The following is a 23297-nucleotide window of genomic DNA, read 5'->3' as shown; positions in this document are numbered from 1 at the left end:
GTCTCAAAAAGAAAAAAAAAGAATTTAACTCAGCAGGCACAGCTAGGAGCTGCTGAGAAATTTGAAGTTTAAGGTGAAGTTGTCTCAAACATTCAAATAAATATACAGTCTCAACTGTACAAGAGGAGAGTAAAGAGGAAGAGGTTGATGAAACAGGTGTGAAACTTAAAGACATAGAATCGGTCCTGTCACAAGCAAATGTGTTGAGAGCAAAGGAAGTTCAAGCCCTGAAGAAAGATAGTAATAATAATAGTGAAATAGTAAATGCTATTATGGAATTAATGTAACCATCTGGAAATGAGGAATTCTTTTTTTTTTTTCGTGTGTCAAAAGGGTAGCTGCAGCTTGGTTTGAAATTTATAGTATTTCTATCATTAACAAAGTTATAGCTTCGTGTTGGGTGGGGAAAAAAAAGTTCAAAGGTAGGCATTTCCCAGTTTGAGTGCAGCAGTTCAACAAGGTCATCTAGATCTTTGCTTTCTTTCTATTTTGCTGTTCCCATGACAGGTTTTTTATCTTAGGCCTGTTACCTCATAGCTGCAAGATACCTTCTGCACCTCCAAGTGCTGTGTTCTCACCAACGGTGTTCAAAGCGGGAAAGGTGGTATCAGGACTCTTGTGCTTCATCGGCTTCTTTCATCAGGAAGCAAACTCTTTCCTAGAAGTTCCCCAGCAGGATTCTCCCTTACAGCTTACTGACCAGATGTGAAAGAGTCTTGGAGTTTGAGTATCTGATTTTTGCCTTCTCTAGTTTGGGGAAGCGGGCTTAAAGAAGGGATTTGGGAATGGCTGGTAAGTAGCCAACTGATAGTGTCTGCTACTTTTATTAGGCAAAATAAAACATTATGTATAAGTGACCATTCCCAGATTTCATTCTAGTGCATTTTTAATAAGGTTGTTTGTCTTGGAGAATCTGCCCTCTTATGTCACTGAATATGTAAATTGGTGTAATTCTACCAGCCAAAGCAGGGGTTGCCAAGTCCGAACTGACCTATAGACACATGAAACATTTAGTATCTTTGTTCTGCTGACTCTGGTGTCAAGAGCTTTCTGTTCTCATATTGTGGTGTAATTTATGTCAGAAGCTTGTCCTTAAAAGTCCATGTGAATAAAAGTTATTTATTTTATTTATTTATTTTTAGGGACAGGGTCTTGCTGTGTCATCCAGGCTGGCCTTGATTGAATTCCTGGGCTCAAGGGATCCTGCCGCCTCAGTCTCCCACATGCTCGGCTAAAAGTTAATTTTTTATAAAAGTTCATATGTAGCAATTCCATTTCACTAGTTTGAGACTTTTCTTGGATAATTACAAATGTCATCTTTAGTTCATTAATGGCTTGCAGTTGGAAAACTTCATTATTTATTTCAGAGACAACATGATAGACATCTATGAAATGGCCAAAATTGCAGGATTAAGAGAAATCACCCTGTAGCAATATACAATAACTAGAATGTTAGAAATCTAGGACATCAATTCACCTCCTGCCTCCTAATTCTGTTCCCATCTGAGTCTTACTTATTTTAATAAATAGCATCTGGTTGCTCAAACCAAATGCTTGGGAGGAGTCCTTTCCTTGATCACTCACATCAAATCTATCAATAAATCTTATGTATTCCACCTCCAAAATTTATATCAAATCTATCCACTTCTCTCCATTTTCACTGTCCCCATTCATTTCTCTTTTGGACTGCTACAGTAGCCTCCTGTTATTTCTGCTTCTGCTTGTAAGTGCCCTACAATCCATTTTGCCCATATCAGCCAGAGTATGTTCATCAGTTATCCATTGCTGTGTAACAAGCAACCCCAAATCTTAATGGTTTTTTAAAAAAGTCATTTTATTTGTTTATGATTCTTTGGGTTGGCTGAGCAGGGTTCAGCTGGAACCGCAAGGCTGTGTTCCAAGTGGTTTGGGCTGGACTTGCTCACATGACTGAAGTTTGGGCTGAAGAATCCTTGATGGTGTCACTCACATGTCTGGCCCCTCAGTGAGCATGGCTGGAAGGCTGGGGTCTCTTGTGCTCTGGCATCCTTCAGGGCCTCTCTACTCTAGCTGGATAGGCCAGACTTCTTTTTATGGTGGCTCAAGGCTCCAAGAAAGTAAAAAAAGAAGCAGCATGGGCCGGCCGCGGTGGCTCACGCCTGTAATCCTAGCACTCTGGGAGGCCGAGGCAGGTGGATAGCTCAAGGTCAGGAGTTCGAGACCAGCCTGAGCAAGAGCGAGACCCCGTCTCTACTAAAAAGAGAAAGAAATTATCTGGACAACTAAACATATATATATAGAAAAAATTAGCCAGGCATGGTGGTGCATGCCTGTAGTCCCAGCTACTCGAGAGTCTGAGACAGGAGAATCGCTTGAGCCCAGGAGTTTGAGGTTGCTGTGAGCTAGGCTGACGCCACGGCACTCTAGCCAGAGCAACAGAGCCAGACTCTGTCTCAAAAAAAAAAAAAAAAAAAAAGAAGCAGCAATGGTCTCTTATGACCCAATCTGGGAAGTTGCACAAGGTCCTTGTCCTTGTCACTTCTACCACATTCTTTTTTTTTTTTTTGAGACAGAGTTTTGCTCTGTTGCCCTGGGTAGAGTACAGTGGCAGCATCATAGCTCACTGCAACCTCAAACTCCTGGGTTCAAGCGATCCTCTTGTCTTAGCTTCCCGAGTAGCTGGGACTACAGGCACATGCCACCATGCCCAGTTAATTTTTTCTATTTTTGGTAGAGATGGGGTCTTGCTCTTGCTCAGGCTGGTCTCAAACTCCTGAGCTGATCTCGAACTCCTGAGCTCAAGTGATCCTCCTGCCTCGGCCTCCCAGAGTGCTAGGATTACAGGTGTGAGCCACCGCGTCCTGCCCACTTCTACCACATTCTAATGGTTAAAGCAAGCACAGGGGTTGCCCAGACGCAAGAGGAGAGTAAATAGATGGGAGGCATGGCAAAGGCACATTTGCAAAAGGGCACACGAGATAGGATGGATAGTTGTGGCCATCTTTGGAAACAATCTACCAGAATGAGCTTTTAGAAAAGTAAACCACACATTTATTTCACCTTCCTTCTTAAAACTCTTCAGTGCTTCCAATGGCACTTAGCATAAAATCTAAACTCCCTATCCTGGCAGAAAAAACTATCTATCCCTCATGCCTACCACCCTTCCCTTTTTGTTCCTCCAACACTAAGCCCCGTCCCTCCTCCTCGGCTTTTCCAACAGCTGAAACACCTTCTGGGGGAACATTCTCCATCCTGACTTTCACTTTGCTATGTCCTTCTCATGGTCAACTCCAATGTCACCTTTTTAGAGAAGTCTTCTCTGGCTACCCCATCTAAACCAGGCTCCTTCTCTCACCCCCAAGTACTCTTTCGCCTCCCTCAGTTGATTTTCTTCAAAGTACAGCCCTGAAAATCCCATTATCTTCATTTTCTTTCTTTAAAAAATATTTGTTGACTATTAAAGGGATGAAGTTGCAAAATATAAATCTGTATAATGGCTCTGAATATGTTTGCACATTTAAACGTAGAGTGTTTCCCTCTGCAGAGAGAATTGCGGGACTGTGGGGGAGAGAAACCAACTTTTCATTGGATATTATTTAGTGACGTTGGGCTATTTTACCATATGCATGTGTTTAAAATGGTAAAACATTATTTTAATAAAATCTCTTTCATGATGGACAGCCTCAGTGAACATGATTTAATGATTTTTTAATGATTTCATTAGATCATCAAATGTCTTAGGTCAACTGGAGGCCGCGAACTGTCCTCTTGAGAAATTTGGTTGGTTTCCTTGGATTAGAAGGAGTCCAGCAAGACTCTGTGGAAGGCTCTTTCCTTTGTTTGCTTCAAGAGAGAATCACTAGCTTTAAATACATATTTAAAAAGAAGGCATGAAAAGCTTTCAGTATTTGAATCCCAGGAAATAGGCACAGTGCCACGAGATGCCTCAAAATACCCTAAGATGCAGCACGCAAGCTCTATTTAATTGCTTGCCCTATTCAGGACTGCAATTACTCTGCCTACGTGGTATAGGCTTCTTTTAAATAGTTCTAATGTTCCTTGCCCCAAGACATCGAATTGGTAACAGCAAAAGAACTCAAATAAATAAGGAAACAAACTTCTGGCCTTTAAAATTCAAATGCTCAGGGAAAAGTACATTTAGATTTTATACTTTAGCTGAGCATACAGTATAATATAGCCATATAAACCAGAAAGGGTACTAAATTGCTTGCTATTTGTGTTCCTAATAAAAGGAATGATGATGATCAACAATTTTACCATGACAAGAAATTTTCTTTCTTTAAAAAAATTATTTTAAATTATTTGTATACATAATAGTTGTATATATTTATGGGGTACACATGATGTTTTGATACAGGTATGCAATGTGTAACAACCTCAAGTATTCATCCATTTCTTTTTGAAGACAGTCTTGCTTTGTTGCCCAGACTAGAGTGCAGTAGTGTCATCATAGCTCACGGCAACCTCAAACTCTGGGGCTCAAGTGATCCTCCTGCCTCAGCCTCCTGAGTAGCTACAACTACAGATTCGCACCACCATACCTGGCTAATTTTTCTATTTTTTGTAGAGATGGGGTCTTGCTCTTGCTCAGGCTGGTCTTGAACTCCTGGGCTCAAGCAGTCCTCCTGCCTCGGCCTCCCAGAGTGCTGGGATCACATGTGTGAGCCACCATGTCCAGCCTATTTTTAGTTTTTTGAGGAACCTCCATACTCCGCATGGTGACTGTACTAATTCACATTCCCAACAGTATATGAGTGTTCCCCTTTCTCCACATCCTCTTCAGCATTCGTTATTGCCTGTCTTTCAGATAAAAGTCATTTTAACTGGGGTGAGCTGATATCTCATTCTAGTTTTGATTTGCATTTCTCTGATGACTAATGATGTTGAGCAATTTTTCATATACCTGTCGGCCATTTGTATGTCTTCTTTTGAGAAATGTCTGTTCTGATAGTTTGCCCATTTTAAAATCATATTACTTAATTTTTTCCTGTTGAGTTATTTGAGCTCCTTATATAATCTAGTTATTAGTCCCTTGTCAGATGGGTAGTTTGCAAACATTTTCTCCCATTCTGTGGGTTGTCTCTTCTCTTTGTTGATTGTTTCATTTGTTACGCAGAAGCTTTTTAGCTTGATTTGATCCCATTTGGCCATTTTTACTTTGGTTTCCTGTGCTTCTGAGGTATTACTCAAGAAATCACGCTGGGCACAGTGGCTCACGCCTATAATCCTAGCACTCAGGGAGGCCGAAGTGGGAGGATTGCTTGAGGTCAGGAGTTTGAGACCAACCTCAGTAAGAGTGAGACCCCTGTCTCTACTAAAAAAAAAAAAATAGAAAGAAATTAGCTGGGCAACTAAAAAAAATAGGGTGAAAAAAAGAAAAAAAGAAAGAAATCATTGCCCGGACTGATGTCTTGGAGAGTTTCTCCAATGTTTTTTTTTAATGGTTTCATTTTCAAGTCTTAGATTTAAGTCTTTAACCCATTTTGATGTGATTTTTGTGTATGGTGAGAGATAGGGGTCTAGTTTCATTCTTCCAGGTATGAATCTCCAGTTTTCCCAGCAACATTTATTGAAGAGACAACAATTTTATTATGACAGGAAGTTTTCCATCTTTTGTTCATTAGGAAGCTTTTCTTTAGTTTTCTCTCTTCTCAGTGAATCCAGTAAATTAAATGGCCTGAGATAACAGACCAATTTTTGAGTGTCTATATGAGTTTTGCTTCTTATCTAGGGATTTGGAGCTAGCTCCTCACTTCCCTTCCACCCTTTTCAGTTGAATGGCTGTATTATGGACTTTAGCCTTAGCCCATTAAATAGGACTAAGGTTTAACGTTAGGCTATCTGAGTTCCAAAGTAGTTCTGCCATCCACTCCATGTGGTACCTTGGGTGAACGGTTTAACCTCAGGTTTCTTAACTATAAAGTAAAAGGACTAATATTACTTACTCAATGGAAATATTTTGAAATTCATATTATTTTGGAAGAGTGCCTCATTCATGGAAAATCTCAGTGTTAGTTGGTTAAATTTTAATGGGCAATAGACAAAGCTCATCTTTCACAATGCTACAAAATGTCTCTAAAAGTTAAGAGTTTTTTTAGAAGTAAGAGTTAGTAAAAATAAAATAAGCATTTAGTAGTCATGGTACTGCAGTTTCCTTAAATCTCAGCAGTCTTGAACAGATGATGGCCTGAGTTACCATCTTCTGCATGTCAGCTCATTCCTAGTTGCTCGCTGTAGGTCACAGTTCATATTTACCTCACTGTGGCATTCTCCAAGGTTTAGAGCAAGTAGAAAACTTGGCTTCTATCTCTCCCTGAAGTTTCTCTCAAAAATATGCTAGGTGTATGCCAAGAGCTATCTTCCACCCTTCTTTGCTCCCTTCGTCTGTCCTTCCTTCCTTCCTTCCAACATTGATTAAGCACCTGTCAAGTATAAGGCAACCTGCCATGGTTACATACAACAGCAAAAACCATGGGTAGCCCAGAGACAAATCCTCACATTCTTTAGAACAATCTCCCAGGGAGATATCCACAGACACAGGCTGAGCTCCAGTCCAGAAAGTGGCCAAGGCAGCAGCCAATTCACTGAGCAGATCCCACACTGAGTTTATTAAAGGCTTCCAGGGTTCTTGCAATGTTTTTTAACTTTTATTTAAATTGTGAAAGAATCCATACACATATTTCATTTCATTTCATTTTAGAGATGGGGTCTCACTCTGTCACATAGGCTAGAATGCAGTGGAGCTATGATAGCTCACTGCAGCCTGGAACTCCTAGGCTCAAGAGATCCTCCCATCTCAGCCTTCCTAGTAGCTGGGACCACAGGCATGAGCTGCCACGCCTGGCTAATTTTTTAAATTCAAGGACTTCTATTTCTAGGATATTCTTCAACATACCCCTTGTTTGAAAGCTGACAATACTGAAATGATAACAGCAGAAGGAGGAAAGCATTCAAGTTTTTTTCCTTTTCTGTTGGTTTGAACTTCATGATACTACACATTTCTGAAATGACAGTGAACGAGAATATCTTAAATCTGCATGTGACTCTTTCGTTTAGCTTGGGGTAGAGAATAACAGAGGATGTGACTTTTACTGATTTTTTTTTTGTGGTATTTTTACCTTTTAGTTCTCAAGAATTGTACAAATCTCAAGTATCTTGGAGTGTGTTTTTATCTATTACTGGTGTTTCCCCTCTAAGATCTCTCTTCTTGGGGACATCAAAGGATCATTAGACATTTCCATTCTTTCTGGGTCACAGGCACTGTGGGGCTGTTTGGTTATGGATTGTCCTTTCCTGATCCCTTGGGTCCGTGGAGCACACACACTTAGCAACCAGCCCAGTAATGCCCTAATGGTTTGAGTCTAGACTGACTTTAGACAGGCTTCTAGGGTCTCATGAGTAGTTCTTTGCAGTTTCAATCAGGTCGGCTCAAAGGCCTCCCCAGGCTGGTGGGCTAGCTGTGGGCTACCTGAAAGTCTTCAAACACACTCTGGGAGAGCCCTCCTCCCTGGGACTTCCTTTTATAGAAGGGATGAAAATGGGCTAGGAAAATTACTCCTAGAAAATGAACTTTGTAAGTACCTGAGAATTTTTTTTTCCCTCATTTACTCTTCCTTATAACTCTTACAGGGGGTAATGTCCTATTGATGCGGAATCAGGTTCAGAAAGGTTTAAGTAACTTGCCTCTGATGAGAGTAAGTAGAGCCTGCTTGTCATGGTTATGTTTGTATCTCTCCCCAACCTGGGGTCCATTCTCTGCCTTCTCTACCCAGTCTCTGTCCCAGACTAGGTTCCAGGATCCTTTGCCCTCTGGATTCCAATTGAGTTTGGCAAATGGGAGACACAGGAGAGCAGAGGGAGGGCGGGAGGAGAGAGAGGTCAGGGTATTTCTTCCCACTGCTCTCTCCTTGATGTTAGTCCTTATCTGTTATACCTCCTGTTTTGTGGCCCGTCTCCAGGACTCTAGGTTTCTTCCTTTACTCCTGCAAATTTAGGGGTGGTAACATCTTCCCAGTATTAGTAGTCCTTGTGTTGAGTCCCTAAATTCTGTCCACACCGCTGTACCTTATCTGTTCACTTCAAGGCTTTTCAGTTAAAATCTTTGCATGTGGCATCTGCTTCATCCTGGAAAGGACCTTGACTGATCCAGTCATAGCAAATTGTACTGCCTTCACCTGGAAAATCTGAGAACCTTTCCAAACAGAACTAGCCACCTAGAAAGTGTCTGCATCCACCTTCAACACCCAAAATTGCCAAAAAAAAAAAAAAAAAAATCAGGACTTGAGTCATGATTTGGTAGCCTGAGAACTCCTCTAGGGCAGGAACACTACCCTGAGCATCCTTGGACACCCTACTTAGCCCAGCCCTTGGCATATAGTAGGTGCTTGATAAATGTTTCCTACAGAAGCAGTACCCTTGGGCCCCAAGAGTCTCCAGCCTGAGCTCCCTCCCTCCTCCTCTCCTCTGCCACACCACCTGCTGAACTGTTGGCACCTGTAGGATCTGGATCACCATGCCGGCCAGCCGGTTTTTTTCTTATTGTGCTCCATAGAAGGAAGTTCGTTCACGTGATTTTTTGCAGTACCCAGAAAGGGTGGGTACAGCGTGTCCTGTGGTGAGAAGCTTGCAGGTTTTAGTCTCACCCCCACATTGCTGCTATTCCTATTTGAGAATTGTCCCCCCTCACGCTCCCACCTCACAAAAAGCCTTGAAACATTTTATTTATGTGGGATTACAGTCTATGCAATAATGAGCCTTGAGGAGGTGGCCATGAATAGCCCCTGAGAGTGTTATACACTTGCGACCTTTTCCAAAAGGCTGCAGAGGAATTATTTAGCCGAGACAGCCACGAATCACGTGCCTTCTTCAGCCCCATTTACATCTGGGTAGGCCTGCCTTTTGAATTTTCTCGGTGGGAAGCACTTTGAACCATAAAGGCACACTAAAAGGCAATTGCTATGGAGACTGCGCCTCCGCTGTGCATTTGTCTGAGTTCTACTCCTGGGTGCTTGAGCATCCACTGGGTGTCCTCTGCGCGCTGCTCTGGGGTGGGGACCTGGGCGCCACCGTGCTGGGAGGCAGCCCACTTGGGACCGGAACGCTAGCCCAGGATTGAAAGCAGGAGACGGCCGCCCAAGGTAGGGGCACCGCCGGGGTGTATGTGGTGGGAGTGGGATGTGGTGGGAGGGGAATGGCGGGGGTGGGGGATAGGTTCTCAGAGTGTGCAGCACCCCCTCCCTGGCCTGTGCGGGGACCACGTGCAAGAGCAGCGCGTGGGGGCCCCTGGCGCGCAGCCGCGGTGGGTGACGGCGCAGCGTCCCGGGGGCCCTGTGTACGGGGCGTGTGTGTGTGTGTGTGTGTGTGAGTGTCTGGGTGGGTGGAGGGGCCCCGAGCCGCCCTGCTCACTTCGTGAGTGTGTGAGTGTGTGTGTGGCCTCGGCCCCGCGCCTGCCGAGCGGTGCCTGCGGCCGTGCGAGCGCGCGCGCGCCCGTGCGGGGTGTGTGTGTGAGTGTGTGACAGTGTGTGTCAGGTGACTTGGGTCACGCAGTCTCTCTTTCTCCCTCCTCCGGGAGGAACTGCCGCGCTCCGGCTGACTCCTCCGCCAGCAGGCGGGGCGGAGGAGGGGGCTTCGGGCGCGGTGGGAACCGCGGGACCCGGACCTGGGCGCCGCCCGCCGCGGGGAACGCGCGGCCCCCGCTTCCGCCGGCTCCCGCGAAGCTTTGGACAAAACCGCAATTCAGAAATAGGTTGCAGGCGGCCGGCGAGGAGACTTGGCCCTCACCCGGGACCCCCATCGCCCCCGGGACGGCCAGCTGGTGGGCGTGATGAGCCAGGTGCTGGGGAAGCCGCAGCCTCAGGACGAGGACGACGAGGAGGAGGAGGAGGAGGATGAGCTGGTGGGGCTAGCGGACTACGGGGACGGCCCCGACTCCTCGGACGCCGATCCGGACAGCGGGACGGAGGAGGGAGGTGAGCGTCCCGCCCCGCATGTCCTCAGCTCGCGCCCCTTGCCTTCCCTCGGTATCTTCCCGCCCCCCGGCCCAGCCGGGCGCGCGGGCCGCCGACTTGGAGGGGATCCAGGGGAGCGGAGTTGAGGGATGGGGGTGGGGAAGGGTGCCAGAGGAGGGACCTCGAGCTGCAAAATTGGGGAGCCCGGTGCTGGTGGCGGAGGGGCGACCAGGATCGGTGGGGAGACCAGGATCGGTGGGGAAGGGAGAAAAAAGGGAGCGTCTGGGAAGAAGGAACGCGCTCTCCTGGCCCCTTTCAGAGCCAGTGCCTCCCCATCCCTGATTCCGAGCTCTTTGCGGGATCTGGGGGTTGAAGAGGGGAGGGGACCGCGGGCGCGCTTTAGGACCTCTCCTTGAACGCTGCTGTTGAAGCCAGGGTCAGATGTCGTGGCTAAAAAAAGGCAGCCGGCAGCAGCGTGACTGGTAGGGTAGTCGGCAGCTGCGGGTGTCAGTCTTGCCCCGCGTTGCCTCGGGAGGGGTCCTGGGGTTGCCCAGGTCTGCAGTGAGGGGATGCACGCCTAGGTGATACGGGAGTCGCCTAGTGGACGCAGGTTTCTCGGGATCCGGGCAAATACTGTTGTTAGGACACCTTATCTGCGCTCAGTGTCACCACCTGGACTGGCAGTGCTTGCCCAGGAGTGACGCGGGGCGGGGGAATTCGTTGCTACTAAAGCAAACTCTTCTTGGTGTTCAAGTAGCGGATTTTAGCAATCGTTCAGCCTGGGGTTGGGGGAGTTTCCTGCATTTTATTCTTAAAGCCTAAGAAAGTTGAGAGGGTTTCAGGATTCCAGAAAGGTTAATCTTTTCTGTGTTCTTCAAAAGCGCAAGCAAAAGATCCTTTATTGTAAGGTCACTTGAAAAGGTCAATAGAATACGGCTGTTAAACATAACATTATTCCTGGTGAAGCTGTATGCATCCTAGAGGAGTAAACTTCTTTAATGTTTCACACTGAAGAAATTGTGTGAGGAGAAAAAAGTGCCTTTGTGACTGTGGATTTTTTTTTTTTTTTTTTTTTGAGACAGAGTCTCACTCTTTTGCCCTGGCTAGAGTGAGTGCCGTGGCGTCAGCCTAGCTCACAGCAACCTCAGACTCCTGGGCTCAAGTGATCCTACTGCCTCAGCCTCCCGAGTAGCTGGGACTACAGGCGTGTGCCACCATGCCCGGCTAATTTTTTCTATATATTTTTAGTTGTCCGATTAGTTTCTTTCTATTTTTAGTAGAGAGGGGGTCTCGCTCTTGCTCAGGCTGGTTTCGAACTCCTGAGCTCAAACAATCCGCCCGCTTCAGCCTTCCAGAGTGCTAGGATTACAGGCGTGAGCCACCGCGCCCGGCCCGTGATTGTGGATTTTTAAGAACTTTTATTGAGAATTCACTGAACTTATTTTAAATTCCCTATACAGAGCCTTTCTCAGGAGGACAGTTTACATTATTCTACATCCGGCAGGCACTACTTTGAGTGAATCAGAAAAAGAATAAAGTTAACTGTGCCTTGCGCCTGGTAGATGAGAAAGCAGCTCTCCAAGTCACCCTTTTTTCATAGTGTCTTCTCTCCTGGGAGGATTTGTGCTAATTCTCCATTTGCTTAAACTGATGTGTGCACCTGTGCACTTCTCTCTTCTGCACTCCCGGTAATTGGTCCCACAGTTGAGCACCCGGCCACGTTTTTGTAGATAAAGGCTTTCAGCCCTATACTGGAGTCTCAAGGGCTACCCTCCGTAATTAAATTGTTCGGTCGCTTCATTATTATTCAAATTGCATTTGTTAGCTCCTCCCAGATTCTTTGGCGACTCGGGAGAGATGCAGAATGGGGATGTATTTGCAAGATATTTGGAATATAGGCACACAATGGAGTGCGTTTGGGATACTCTTTTTAAAAAAAGGAAAAAGGGACCATATCCAGGGGGAAAGCCCTGTAATTTGATATTGCCTTGGGGGCCAAAGAGGGTCCAAGAAAAGCACAGGAACTGTTTGTTTATTCTGTAGTTCTTTAAGGGGGAAGTTTTAAAATTTGATTTGGGCACTTGAAGTGAAATTAAAGCCCTGCCTAGAGGGTGGGATTCCCTGAACAAAGGGCTTCCCCAGAGCCCAGACTTGGAGGCTCTCTTCTGCTGCTAACCTAAAGGCAAACCTGCCTGTAACTGGTGCTCTTGATGACTTCAGTAATAAAATCCTCCTGCCATGAGTTCTTGGGATCAGCCTGGAATCTTGCTATAAAAGGATTGAGTTTGTGTATTTATGTGGTGAGAAGAGCAGTGCATTAATGTTTGCTCTGGCAAACTTTACTTAAGCCTGCTCTCTCTCTGCCTGGGCCTGCTGTGAGGGGGGTCTGCGGCTCAGACGTGCTCCTTTATCTTTTGGGCTCTGTTCTTTGCAGGTTTCCCTGGCTTTGATTTTGGGGTTTTAGGCCTTGATGCAGAATCTTTATCAGAACATTTGCTTTCTACAGTAGCAGATAGGCTCCTCAGTCAGCAGTTTCAGCAAGCACTGTCCCTGAAGACTGTCAGGCCAACTGATATGTTCCCAGGGAGTCATTGGGAGGGGGAGGTTGGAGTTTTGTGACTTCCTTTCCTGTGCCCTTCAGAAGGCTGATTGCTGTGTTGAATTATAATCCTGTTTTATTTTTGAGAAAATTTACATTTACCAACTCTCAAACTTAAGAAATGGAATGTGAAAAAAAAAGACTTGTTTATTCTGAGAGATGATGGATATGGCGCACTTTGAACCATGAGCAAAGCATTTCTCTAATGAACCTCCTCCCCCTTCCCCTTCCTAATGGACTTGGTTTAGTGCCTACAATTTCTGGATACCTGCGGCTTTTTCCATGAGGTTCAGAAATCTACCCGACAAGGTGGGATCCTGGGGGTGGGATGAAGGTGGATGCGCAGTGTGACTTTCATTTCTCTCAGTCTAGAAGACTTATAAAGGACCCTCGGATCTCATTTTCAAACCAAATACCTTGTAAGTTTTGCCACATCGTGCTAAGTGTGAAAACAATAGTGCAGCCAAGGTGAGACTTAAATTGCACTTCTCCTCTGGCTTCCACTCCATATTTTATTCATGAATGGCAGGAGTGTTCTCAGGCACTTTAGTTCTGTTGGGACAGATTTGGGCACCTTTCAACCCTCTTTTCTTGGTAGTTATTTGCAGATAAGGTGAATCTCACCTTCAACCCCCACTTTCTAGATAAAACCCCAGGGAGGAGGCAATGACTAAACCATTAAAAACAATTGCACCAGGCCAGGTGCAGTGGCTCGCACCTGTAATCCTAGCACTCTGGGAGGCCAAGGTGGGTGGGTCATTTGAGCTCAGGAGTCCCAGACCAACCAGTGCAAGAGGGAGACCCCCGTCTCTACTAAAAATAGAAAGAAAATTAGCTGGACAACTAAAAAATATGTAGAAAAAATTAGCCGGGCATGGTGGCTCATACCTGTAGTGCCAGCTACTCAGGAGGCTGAGGCAGGAGGATTGCTTGAGCCCAGGAGTTTGAGCTTGCTGTGAGCTAGACTGACGTCGTGGCACTCTAGTGTGGGCAACAGAGTGAGACTCTTTTCAAAAAAAAACAAAAAACAAAAAAAAGCAAAACAATTGCACCAAAAATAATGATTGTTTTCAGACACATGGACTTTAAATCTTTTAGTAAATTACTGTGCTTTAAGAACGGTAATGATAAGGAAAGCAATTAAAAGATCATGTTTAATCAGAAAATGAAATTGTTTTTTCCCCAAAGTGCCTCTCAATTTTTAGGGGAAACTTGGCTAACACAGTTCACCTACAGTCCACCCGAGTTATGTCTTTGTTTTCACAGCAGCTGTGTACATCCTTAGGGTCTGAGGAAGTAAGTTTAGGTGGTTACTGGAGGCATGAAAGATCCAGGTTCAGCAGGTGATACTTCCTTGAAAGGTGTAGATGGGGTGAATCTAACAATTCACATCTAGTAATCAGTGTCAGCTTTTTAAAAAACTTCACCTTTTCATTGTTCCTTGAGAATAAGATAATTATTCTCCTGATACTGAAACCAGAGCTGAGAGGTACCAGAGGAGTTTTCTGCGGCCATTTCACGAGCTAGAAGTTAGCAGGTTTAGAAGAGGGTCAAGTGTGCGGAGATGTAAGCCCCTTTCCTTGTAATTCTGCCTTGTCCAAAAAGAGATAGGTTGACTGCAGCCCTGGCCACAGCTAATTTCTTGGATTTCCTTCTGGTCCTGGAATACAGAGATACAGAAGAGTTGGAATAAATGGAACTACAGAGTAGTTAAAAATGACGCAGCTAAAGTCGTGCCATAGGCAAGTGCTTTTTCGAATACCTGTATTTAGAGAGCATACTTTTATATCAGACGTTTTATAAACGTGTTTCATTGATTCGGGGTATCATAGAATCTTGATTCTCTACTTTTATTAGTAATCTATTTTAATAGTATCTATTTTAGTAAATAGATACTAAAATAGTATCTATTTTAATATTAGATAGAGGATAGTCTAATGGAAATAGGAGGCAGAAGCAGCAAGTTCTGGGTGAGAGATGTGGCTGTGAGTTTGAAGGGTCATCTAATTATGTGTCTGCCCCAAAGTGTATCCCATGTTTTATTCAATCCTCTCCCCCACTCCCTAGCAATTGTTGGTGACAATTTCACTTCCTACCACAGCCACCTCTTCCCTGCTCATTTTTCTTTCTTTCCTGTCTACCTCGTTTATTATTTTTGTACACTTCACTTTTTTTTTTAACCTTTTTTACTCTCCCTTCTTTGCCAAAGGGTTAGGGCTCTTTTGTGACAGTGGCTTTCCCTGGTTCTCTTGTGACATTCAAGACAAATAGGTTTTTACTCCTGGTCTACAATGTCCAGGGAGCTGGTCAACTTTGTTCCCTTGGGGGGTCTCTGAGAAAGACTTCAGCTGTTTCTCAATGTGTAAAATAGAGGACTACATAAAAACCAAACTTGATTCACTCTCAAAGTGATTGTTAAAAAGTTCACAAGAACACCTTTCCCTTCTTGTAGGAGCTTCAGTAAATCAGGACACATTAGAAGTGTCATTGAATGCATATGTTAAGGAAATAATTTGTATATGGTAACTATCCTGTTTTTTTAGTTACCTGCCAGTGTGATTTGAGAGGATTTCATAGAGAAAGATTTGGTCTTCACACATAATAAATCACCTTTAAAAACCTTTATGCCTTTGAAAATATATATTGTTTGCATTTTATTCTCCTTACTAAGTAGTTAATCAAATGCAGAGTGAATCTTCATGATTTTTGCATATTTTCTTATTAGTAGTACTATTATTATTCATATGATTCATTGCTACCTGTTGGAATTTCTTGAACTCCTGGGTTTTCAATGTATAAGTAGTTCTATTGATCAACATGTTGCTCTGTGTTGATCCAGAGCACAGATAATGTTGCAGATGGAAACAAACTGGAGGCCTCTTCCTAAAGCCGTAAGTATGGAGACCCTTAAGCCTTTGTTGACCCCACAGAATACTAATAGCAAAGAAATTCTAACTCTGCCTTAAGATTGAGTGAGCCTCTCACTGTAGTCACATTCCACAAAGGACCCTCTCAGTTGCCTAGGATTGAGATGGGAAAACAAGAAAAAAAGGAGCGTGTGTGCACACACATTTGCACTGATAGAGACAGAGGAGGAAATTAAGACTCACGGGCTAGGGGACATGTATGGAGTCACACAGATAGTAAACGGCAGAGCTGGGAGTTGAACCCCACTCTGGCATTAACCCAATACTTTTTCAACCATTCCACTTGCCATCATTTTGCCACTATGTCATCCTAATTCTTTCATTAAATTGTTGTATTTTCCTATTTGGGGCCTCTTCAAAACTGTTACGTCTTGAAGAACTTCCCTTAATTATATAATAATAGCTCTCAAATTGTATAATGCATCAGAATTTATGATGTGCATTTCATAGGATGTCTCATTCTCCCTGAAGAGACCCCTTGAGCTCAGGAAGGCAGGGCCAACCCTCTTAAGAATTATGTAAGGAGGTGCACATTAGCCTCAATTCCCGTTTTCCTGGTTTCTGGTTCCTTCTTTGTTCTAAGCATTCCCAACCCACAAATCAGCCAAGCCTGGTCCCCAGACAGCCTTGTGCTCAGGGTGCTAATCCTTCTTTCTCTCCCTGCCTTCTTTATTTACAAGGCCTGTTGATTTTTGACCTGGCTCTGCTGGTTACTGGCTAATTCCGGATTAAGTAGTTAGCCTGCAGGTGTGAAAGGCTGATAATGGCCCAATTAGAGGAGCTTTCTCCTGAGCGCTGCTCTTTGGGCGTTGAGTTTCCCTGAGTCCTTTAGCAGTCCAGTTCCAGAGCTGGGCCAAGTGGAAGATTGGTAAGGAACATTCAGTGTCTCTGACTGCAGGAGGTTAACTTTGCCTAGGCGTAAAACTGATCCTCCTGATAGCCAGTTCCAACTGCTGAGCTGGGCCAAAGTGAGACGTGAAGTTTCTTTTTAAAGGTTTGGTTAATTTAGCTTCAAATTCTGCTCAGTCACTTTCGTTTAATCATCCCAGCAAACAACTGTCTATGGAGTGTTTGTTGTGGTAAGCACTGAGGCCTCAGTTTGTTTTGTTTTTTACAACAATTTTAATTCGATTAAGCTACAAACTGCAGAATGGTGTTTTTTGTATTCTTCTATACTTTGTGGTACGCAGGCCAGCCACTGAACCTAAATTTTAGACTGAAAGGGGAAAAAAGCCCCCTTTAGAATATAACATTAAAATTTTACAGAAAGAAAATCAATACCACTGCTTAAACCCCTTCAAATGATAACTTTTTTTAATTCTTCAACTATATGTGTAATAACCCATATGGGAAAAATGGCAGAAGGCCACACTAATGTTTCCTAAATATGGAGAAAATAAAGAACAGTAAGTCTGTCATCATCCATGGCCCAAAATACACATATATAATATATTCCCAGGTAACAGCTACTTTGTTGTCCTAAATACTATTCCGCCAACCTAAAGGTTCTCAGTGCCAATGAGGGGAGCCAGAGATCACCTCCAACTCCTCATAAACTCTCATGTGTGTCCATCGGCTGGATCTAGAAACCAAATTGACGCCAGGCAGATTAACAAGGAAAAAGCATACAAATTTTATTAGTTTTGCATGTGCTTGGAGATCTTCACAAGAGCGTGAAGTCCAAAGAAGTGGCCAAGGCAAGATACCTTTATAAGTTTTAGGCAAAGAATGATAAATTTGAGAGGCAATGACAGGACAAAGAAAATCTGGCTTGAAGTAGTCCATTTTCTAGGGTAGTCACTAGGAGATATATAGGAGGTGTAAAACTAGTGGAAGAAAAGGGTTACTTTGTTAAGTATATCTATTCAGATCCAGTGCAGCCCCCCTTCCTTCCCAGTGTCTGGTGATAAGGGTTACTTTCTCTCCCTGGTATGGGGCAGGTCCCTCCTCCCTGAGGAATCTTTATGGCTTGCTGCATGCAAGAAGAGACAGGTCAGTTAGCCTTTCCGAAACTACGATTTCTCCAGTGTTTTATATTTGAAATAATGAATATGCCAGTCTGGCATATTTTGGCACATCTTTCACTCCTTTGCTTAAATGTGTCATAAATATCTTCTAATTGGTTCTTTCTCCTCCTCTTTACCTCTTGACAGTTTTAAAAAACTTCATTGTGGTTAGAGCACCTAACGTGAGATCTGTCCTGTTGATAAATGTTTAAGTGTATACTATGTTGTTGTTGACCGTAGGCACACTGTTGTACAGCTTACTCACCTTGCTTGACCAAAGAAACTGCATGCTGGTTTATTAGTATGTGGATGGGAGGGTGTCGGTTTTTACATCTGTAAGGGATGAATGTGACCAACTTGAGGATCAGAGATCACACTGCCAGCTATGTAGGTGGTCAGTAAATGGTACTGGTGGTGGAAGAGAGGTTGGAGTGGGTTGATTTGAGCATTTTGCAGGGGACGAGGCTGAAACTCCTCAAACATGCCCCCTCAGCCAGTGAGATCGGGGGGAAAGGACCATCAGGCATGGGCTGCCTCAGCAGCTTCCATTCCCATCTCCAGCCTGCCTGCATCCTCGCGTGTTTATCTCCCTTCTGAGGCCTGGATCCTTTCCCCACGTGAGCTGCAGACCAGTAGGCACCACAGACTCAACAAGTCCGAATGTCTGTCCAGCCTCCTCCCTTTACATTCTTGGCGAATGGGCTGCCGGGTCTGGAACCCAGGGCTGCTTTCTCCCTTGTCCCTCATGACCAGTGGGCCATAGATGTGAGCTTCTCACGAGTCCATTTCTTCTGCCTGTTTCCACGGCCTGTGCCTTAGTTCTGTCATTTCTCATTCGTGTTCTAGAACAACCTCCCAACCCCTCCACACCTCTAGGGAGTCTGTTTCTGGAGTGAACTTCCTGAAATGTAAATCTGATCATGTTAGTCTCTCCTTAAAATCGCTAGTGATTTCCTCGTGGTTTTCGGAGTAAAATCCAGACATCCCGACATCTCCTTCATGAGCTGGCCTGTTACCTCTCTACCAGCTGATTTATTCAAAGGTATTTATTGAACTCATGGCACATGCTACGATGTATTTTACCTCTGTGTATGTGAGAGACAGACAATAAACAAGTAAACCAAGAAGAAGACAAACACAGTAGGTAAGAAGACTAGTAAAGTCGCAGGGTTCTGGCCTATTAGATCAGAGGAGGTGACATTGCGGCTGTGCTGAGTGGGAGAAGGAGCCTGGGGAGGCTGTCCACACAGCGGGAGGGCCAAGGCAGGACCTGGAGGTGAGGAACTGTCCGAAGGCCAGTGTGGCTGGAGGAGAGGGAACAAGTGGGAAAGATGAGCCGGGTGAGAGGTGAGAGGGCAGTCGGTGCCAAGCCTGTGGGGAGAGGGAGGCATTTGGGTTTATTCTAAATGCTGTGGGAAGCCACCCGACAATGTGTCGCCTCTTTTTGCCTTCACACTGCATTCCCTAACCTCCGGTTCCCTTGCCAGGATCTCTTCCCAAGTCTTTCAAACCTCATTCATCCCTTTCATGCCTCCTCTTTGGGATGCAGATGTTATTTCTCCAGGGAGCCCTCACTTGCTGTCTGGAACACCTAGCCTTAGCTAGCCCTGCGTGGTAATTGTCAGTTACTCTAACTGCTAGGGGATGAATCTTTTTTCTTTGTGTCTGCAGCCCCATACTTGGCAGGCATTCAGGGAACCTTTATGAAATGAGAACAAACTGCCCTATTGTAAATTTCACCTCACTTGGGCAACTTCCTCCAAACTCCCTTGGCACTTTTAAAGGGAGCCTCCTGTAGCAGATTTTCAAAGACTTGTCCTTTGATTGCCCCTTCCAGGGCAGCTGTCATCCTTCCTTCTCTTTCACACTTTCACCTACATGCAAAGCCAGACAGCAGGGTGATGGGAAGCTTTGGAGAGAGCCCAGCCTTCTCCAGGCTGACAGGCTGAGGCGTTTCCTTTCCTAACATAAGCTCCCTGCCTCTACCACTCCTGTTGTGGTTGGGGAACTCAGAGCTGTGCTTTATGGGGCTTCTTTTTTCAGTGCCTAGGCAGGGACTTGAACCCTGGACCCTCACATTAAGAGTCTGAGGCTCTACCAACTAAGCTATCCAGCTCCACGAGGTTGCTTAAGCAGAGATAATTGAGGGAAAGGTGGGAGAGGATTAGAGGGGAGATTTTTGTCAGCAGTCCCTTTCTGATATGAAAGAAAACTTTTCTGATCTAAAGCTATGGCCTATAAAAGTTTTTGATTGTGGCCCACAGTAAAAAACAATTTATATTATGAACTAGCACCCACAAACACGTAAATAAACCTTAAAGAGTTTCACTATACAGTATTTACTCTTATGCATAACGTATCTGACATTTTCTAGTTTCTTTTTTTATTTCTTCGTTGATGTTTAATGTTATTGCTCTTAAATGCCCACTAATTGATTTTATGATGACTAATGTGTTCTGACTTAAGGTTTGGAAATCATGGGCCTCTGCTGGAAGGAGGCCATTTTGTAGAACACCTCAAGGAGATGGTCCTGTGTAAATTTTAATTCCTGAGATATGCAGGTTGGACTGCAGTTTAGTATTTAGTGTGACAGAGAGAGCTGATTGGTGGCTGAGGCTCTGGGTGAGCAGCACTCCACCACATACCAGACATGTGACCTTGGGCAAGTTCCTAACTCCAGATTCCACAGATGTCAAACCGACTTACACTTCCTCACTGGGCAGGTAAAGTTTGTAGAAATGTCCAGCGCAGACCCTGGCCCACGGTGTATTTTCACGCACCCCGGCTGGATGTGATAAGATGCAGCTGCGCAGGACTGAGGGGTCTCAGCAACATTGATGGTCCTCTTGCCGATCTGGCCGCCCTTTCCCAGCTGTTTACAGTGGGTGGCCCATGCTTGAATTTGGCAGGCAGGGAAAAGGAAATACTTTCTGCTGTTCATGTTGTTACAGCCGCATGTGTGTTTCGCTTCCCAGCCACACTCCATGTGTGTACACATGCGTATACACTCCCTGCTCCCCTCACAGTGGTGCCTGTCACCTCCCCATCCTCCCAGGAGGAGGAGATCCAACTTGCACAGGGCAGCAACATGGATGATCATGCCACATAGAGTCTTACAGACCCTGCTGAAGATAAGATCTATGCCCATATCTAGCAGCATAAATTGGGAAGAAAGACGTTTATAAAAAATTTTTTTGCATTTGGACATAATTTAATGTGGAGTTGTGCTTTTATTAATTGGAGGCAGTGTTGTATAGCAGAAAGAATACATAGACTCTGGATGGGTCACCCCTCAGTTTGCATGTTACTTGACCTTTCTGAGCCTGAGTTTCTTCACCTGTGAAATGAACATCATAATATCTATTCTTGAAGCAGTGTGAATGGGATGAAATGTGTAGAGTGCCTAGTACAGGCCCTGGCACACGATAGGCACCTTCATACATGATTGCTATGAATTTTCATTGCATGCATATTTTCCTGTTCCACGAAACACATTATGCCTTTGCTTACATTTCGGCTTCCATCTCCTGGAGGGCTCCCTGCCCCTCCTTCTCTCTACTCCATGCAAATTCTGCACTACATTAAATCTGCATTCGTAGTCTATATAATCCACAGGGTTCCTGCCCCCAGCCCACAGGCTTTTCTCCACTACTTTGCATTGGTCTAACACTTGCTATTTGGGAGATGATAACAAAGCAACCATAGATCTTAAGGTTTCCATTCTTGTTCTTGAGATTACTTTTTTTAAAACAGCCGTAAAGGTATAATTGACATAAAGTACACATATTTGATAAGTTTGACATATGTATGCACGTGTGAAATCATCACCACAATCAAGATGAAGCACATATCCATCACCCCTCAGGAGTTCCTCCCTCTGGCCTTCCTTGTTACCTCTTCCATTTCCCAGGTGACCACTGATGTGCTATTTGTCACTGTAGATTAGTTCATAGTTTTAAAAGACTTTTATGAAAAAAGAATTATAGGGTATATCCTTGTTTGACTGGCTTCTTTCACTGGGCATAATTATTTTGAGATTCATTCATGTTATGGGTATCAGTAGTTTATGTATTTATTTACTTTTTATTTTATTTTTTTTTTGAGACAGAGTCTCACTGTGTTGCCCAGGCTAGAGTGCCGTGGCGTCAGCCTAGCTCACAGCAACCTCAAACTCCTAGGCACAAGCAATCCTTCTGCCTCAGCCTTCCCAGTAGCTGGGACTACAGGTGTGCACCACCACGCCTGGCTAATTTTTTATATTTTTAGTTGCCCAGCTAATTTCTTTCTATTTTTAGTAGATACGGGATCTTGCTCTTACTGAGGCAGGTCTTGAACTTCTGACCTCAAGCGATCCTCCCGCCTCGGCCTCCCAGAGTGCTAGGATTACAGGCGTGAGCCACCACACCCAGCCTGGAATTTTTTTTATTGTGGTAAAATATATATAACATAAAATTTACAATTTTAACCATTTTTGAGTGTATAGTTCAGTAGCATTAAGTACATTCACACCCATCACCACCATCCATCTCCAGCAGTTATTCCTATTCCCCCAGCTGAAACTCTGTGCCCATTAAACAGCAATTCCCCACTCCTCTCTCCTCCCAGCCCCTGGAAACTGCTATTCTACTTTCTGTTATCTGTGAATTTGACTGTTTCAGGAACCCTATAAAGAGGATCTGAAATTTAATCAATTTAAATTTAAATAGCCATATATGGCTAGTAGCTACCTTGCAGGAGGTGCAGGCCTAGAGCCAGAGTGGGCCGGGGGAGCTCTGCCTCTCACAACATCTGCATCTGCTCCCTAGAACAGTCTAAATCGAGGCGTCTGGTCCAGTGCCCATTCCCTAGGCCTTTGTGGCTGGAGGAGGGTAACTGAGAGAGGCATCACTCAAATAAACAAGCATCTCTTCCGTGCGTGGAGACTCCGATGATAGCAGAGGACATTGCTCTGGCTCTGGAAGTCCTGGATTCTTTCCGCAGACAGTCTGTTCCAGGAGGTCTCTGCCCTTTGCACTCCGGCGTCCCTGCTTGTGATGTGGCGTTGTACCAGCGTCTTGTCCTTGGGGTTGGTGTGAGAAGTAGTGAAACTATTAATACATTTTTAGTGTTTTGCACCTACCAAAAGCTGTCCTTTCAGTGAGAGGCGTGATGTAGTTAGCACTCCTGAATTTGGAAGGGTAGCATCGTCTGTGAATCGTAAATCACATTTGAGGTGGAAGTGAAACTCCTCTAATTAACCACCGTGAAAGCGTCTCACCCGCATTCTCGTTCTGTGGTTTCTCCAGTTCTGGATTTCAGCGATCCCTTCAGCACGGAGGTGAAGCCGAGAATCCTGCTCATGGGGCTGAGGAGAAGCGGCAAGTCGTCCATCCAGAAAGTCGTCTTTCACAAAATGTCTCCCAACGAAACCCTGTTCCTGGAGAGTACTAACAAGATTTGCCGGGAAGATGTATCCAACAGCTCCTTTGTCAATTTTCAGATTTGGGACTTCCCAGGACAGATTGACTTTTTTGACCCTACCTTTGACTACGAGATGATCTTCAGGGGAACAGGAGCGCTCATATTCGTCATCGACTCCCAGGTAAGGCTCAGAGTCTCGGGGGGCATGATGGCCTGGCACCCCCACCCCAACCCCCATGTTAAAGCAAATTCCTTGATGATGGTTCTGCTTTGGTTTCTAAACTCTGGAGTAGATCTTTCTACCAAACAAGCATTTCTTAGGGCTCTCAGACTTTGCAAAAGAGAAAAGACTCCAGCCTTGACCAGTCAATCTGCTGACTGTTAGGGAGGTGTTCACACTGCAGCAGATAGTAGACCC

The 23297-nt window shown here is 44.7% G+C and overlaps 1 protein-coding gene across 1 annotated transcript in view; it reads left to right on the top strand.

Moving 5' to 3' along the window:
• Nucleotides 1–9614: 9614 nt before the first annotated feature.
• The window catches only part of RRAGD (Ras-related GTP binding D), a 38114-nt gene continuing 24431 nt past the window's right edge, over nucleotides 9615–23297 (top strand). Inside the window, exons 1-2 of the mRNA XM_012638190.1 lie at nucleotides 9615–9968; nucleotides 22765–23060. Coding sequence (XP_012493644.1) covers nucleotides 9824–9968; nucleotides 22765–23060 — 441 coding nt within the window. The 5' untranslated portion in view covers nucleotides 9615–9823. The remainder of the gene's footprint in view (nucleotides 9969–22764; nucleotides 23061–23297) is intronic.

The sequence above is a fragment of the Propithecus coquereli genome, unplaced genomic scaffold (genome assembly GCF_000956105.1).
Source record: "Propithecus coquereli isolate 6110/MARCELLA unplaced genomic scaffold, Pcoq_1.0 Scaffold127, whole genome shotgun sequence".
Classification (NCBI taxonomy): domain Eukaryota; kingdom Metazoa; phylum Chordata; class Mammalia; order Primates; family Indriidae; genus Propithecus; species Propithecus coquereli.
Note: the sequence above shows the minus strand (reverse complement) of the source record. Positions and strands in the feature narration are given on the sequence as shown.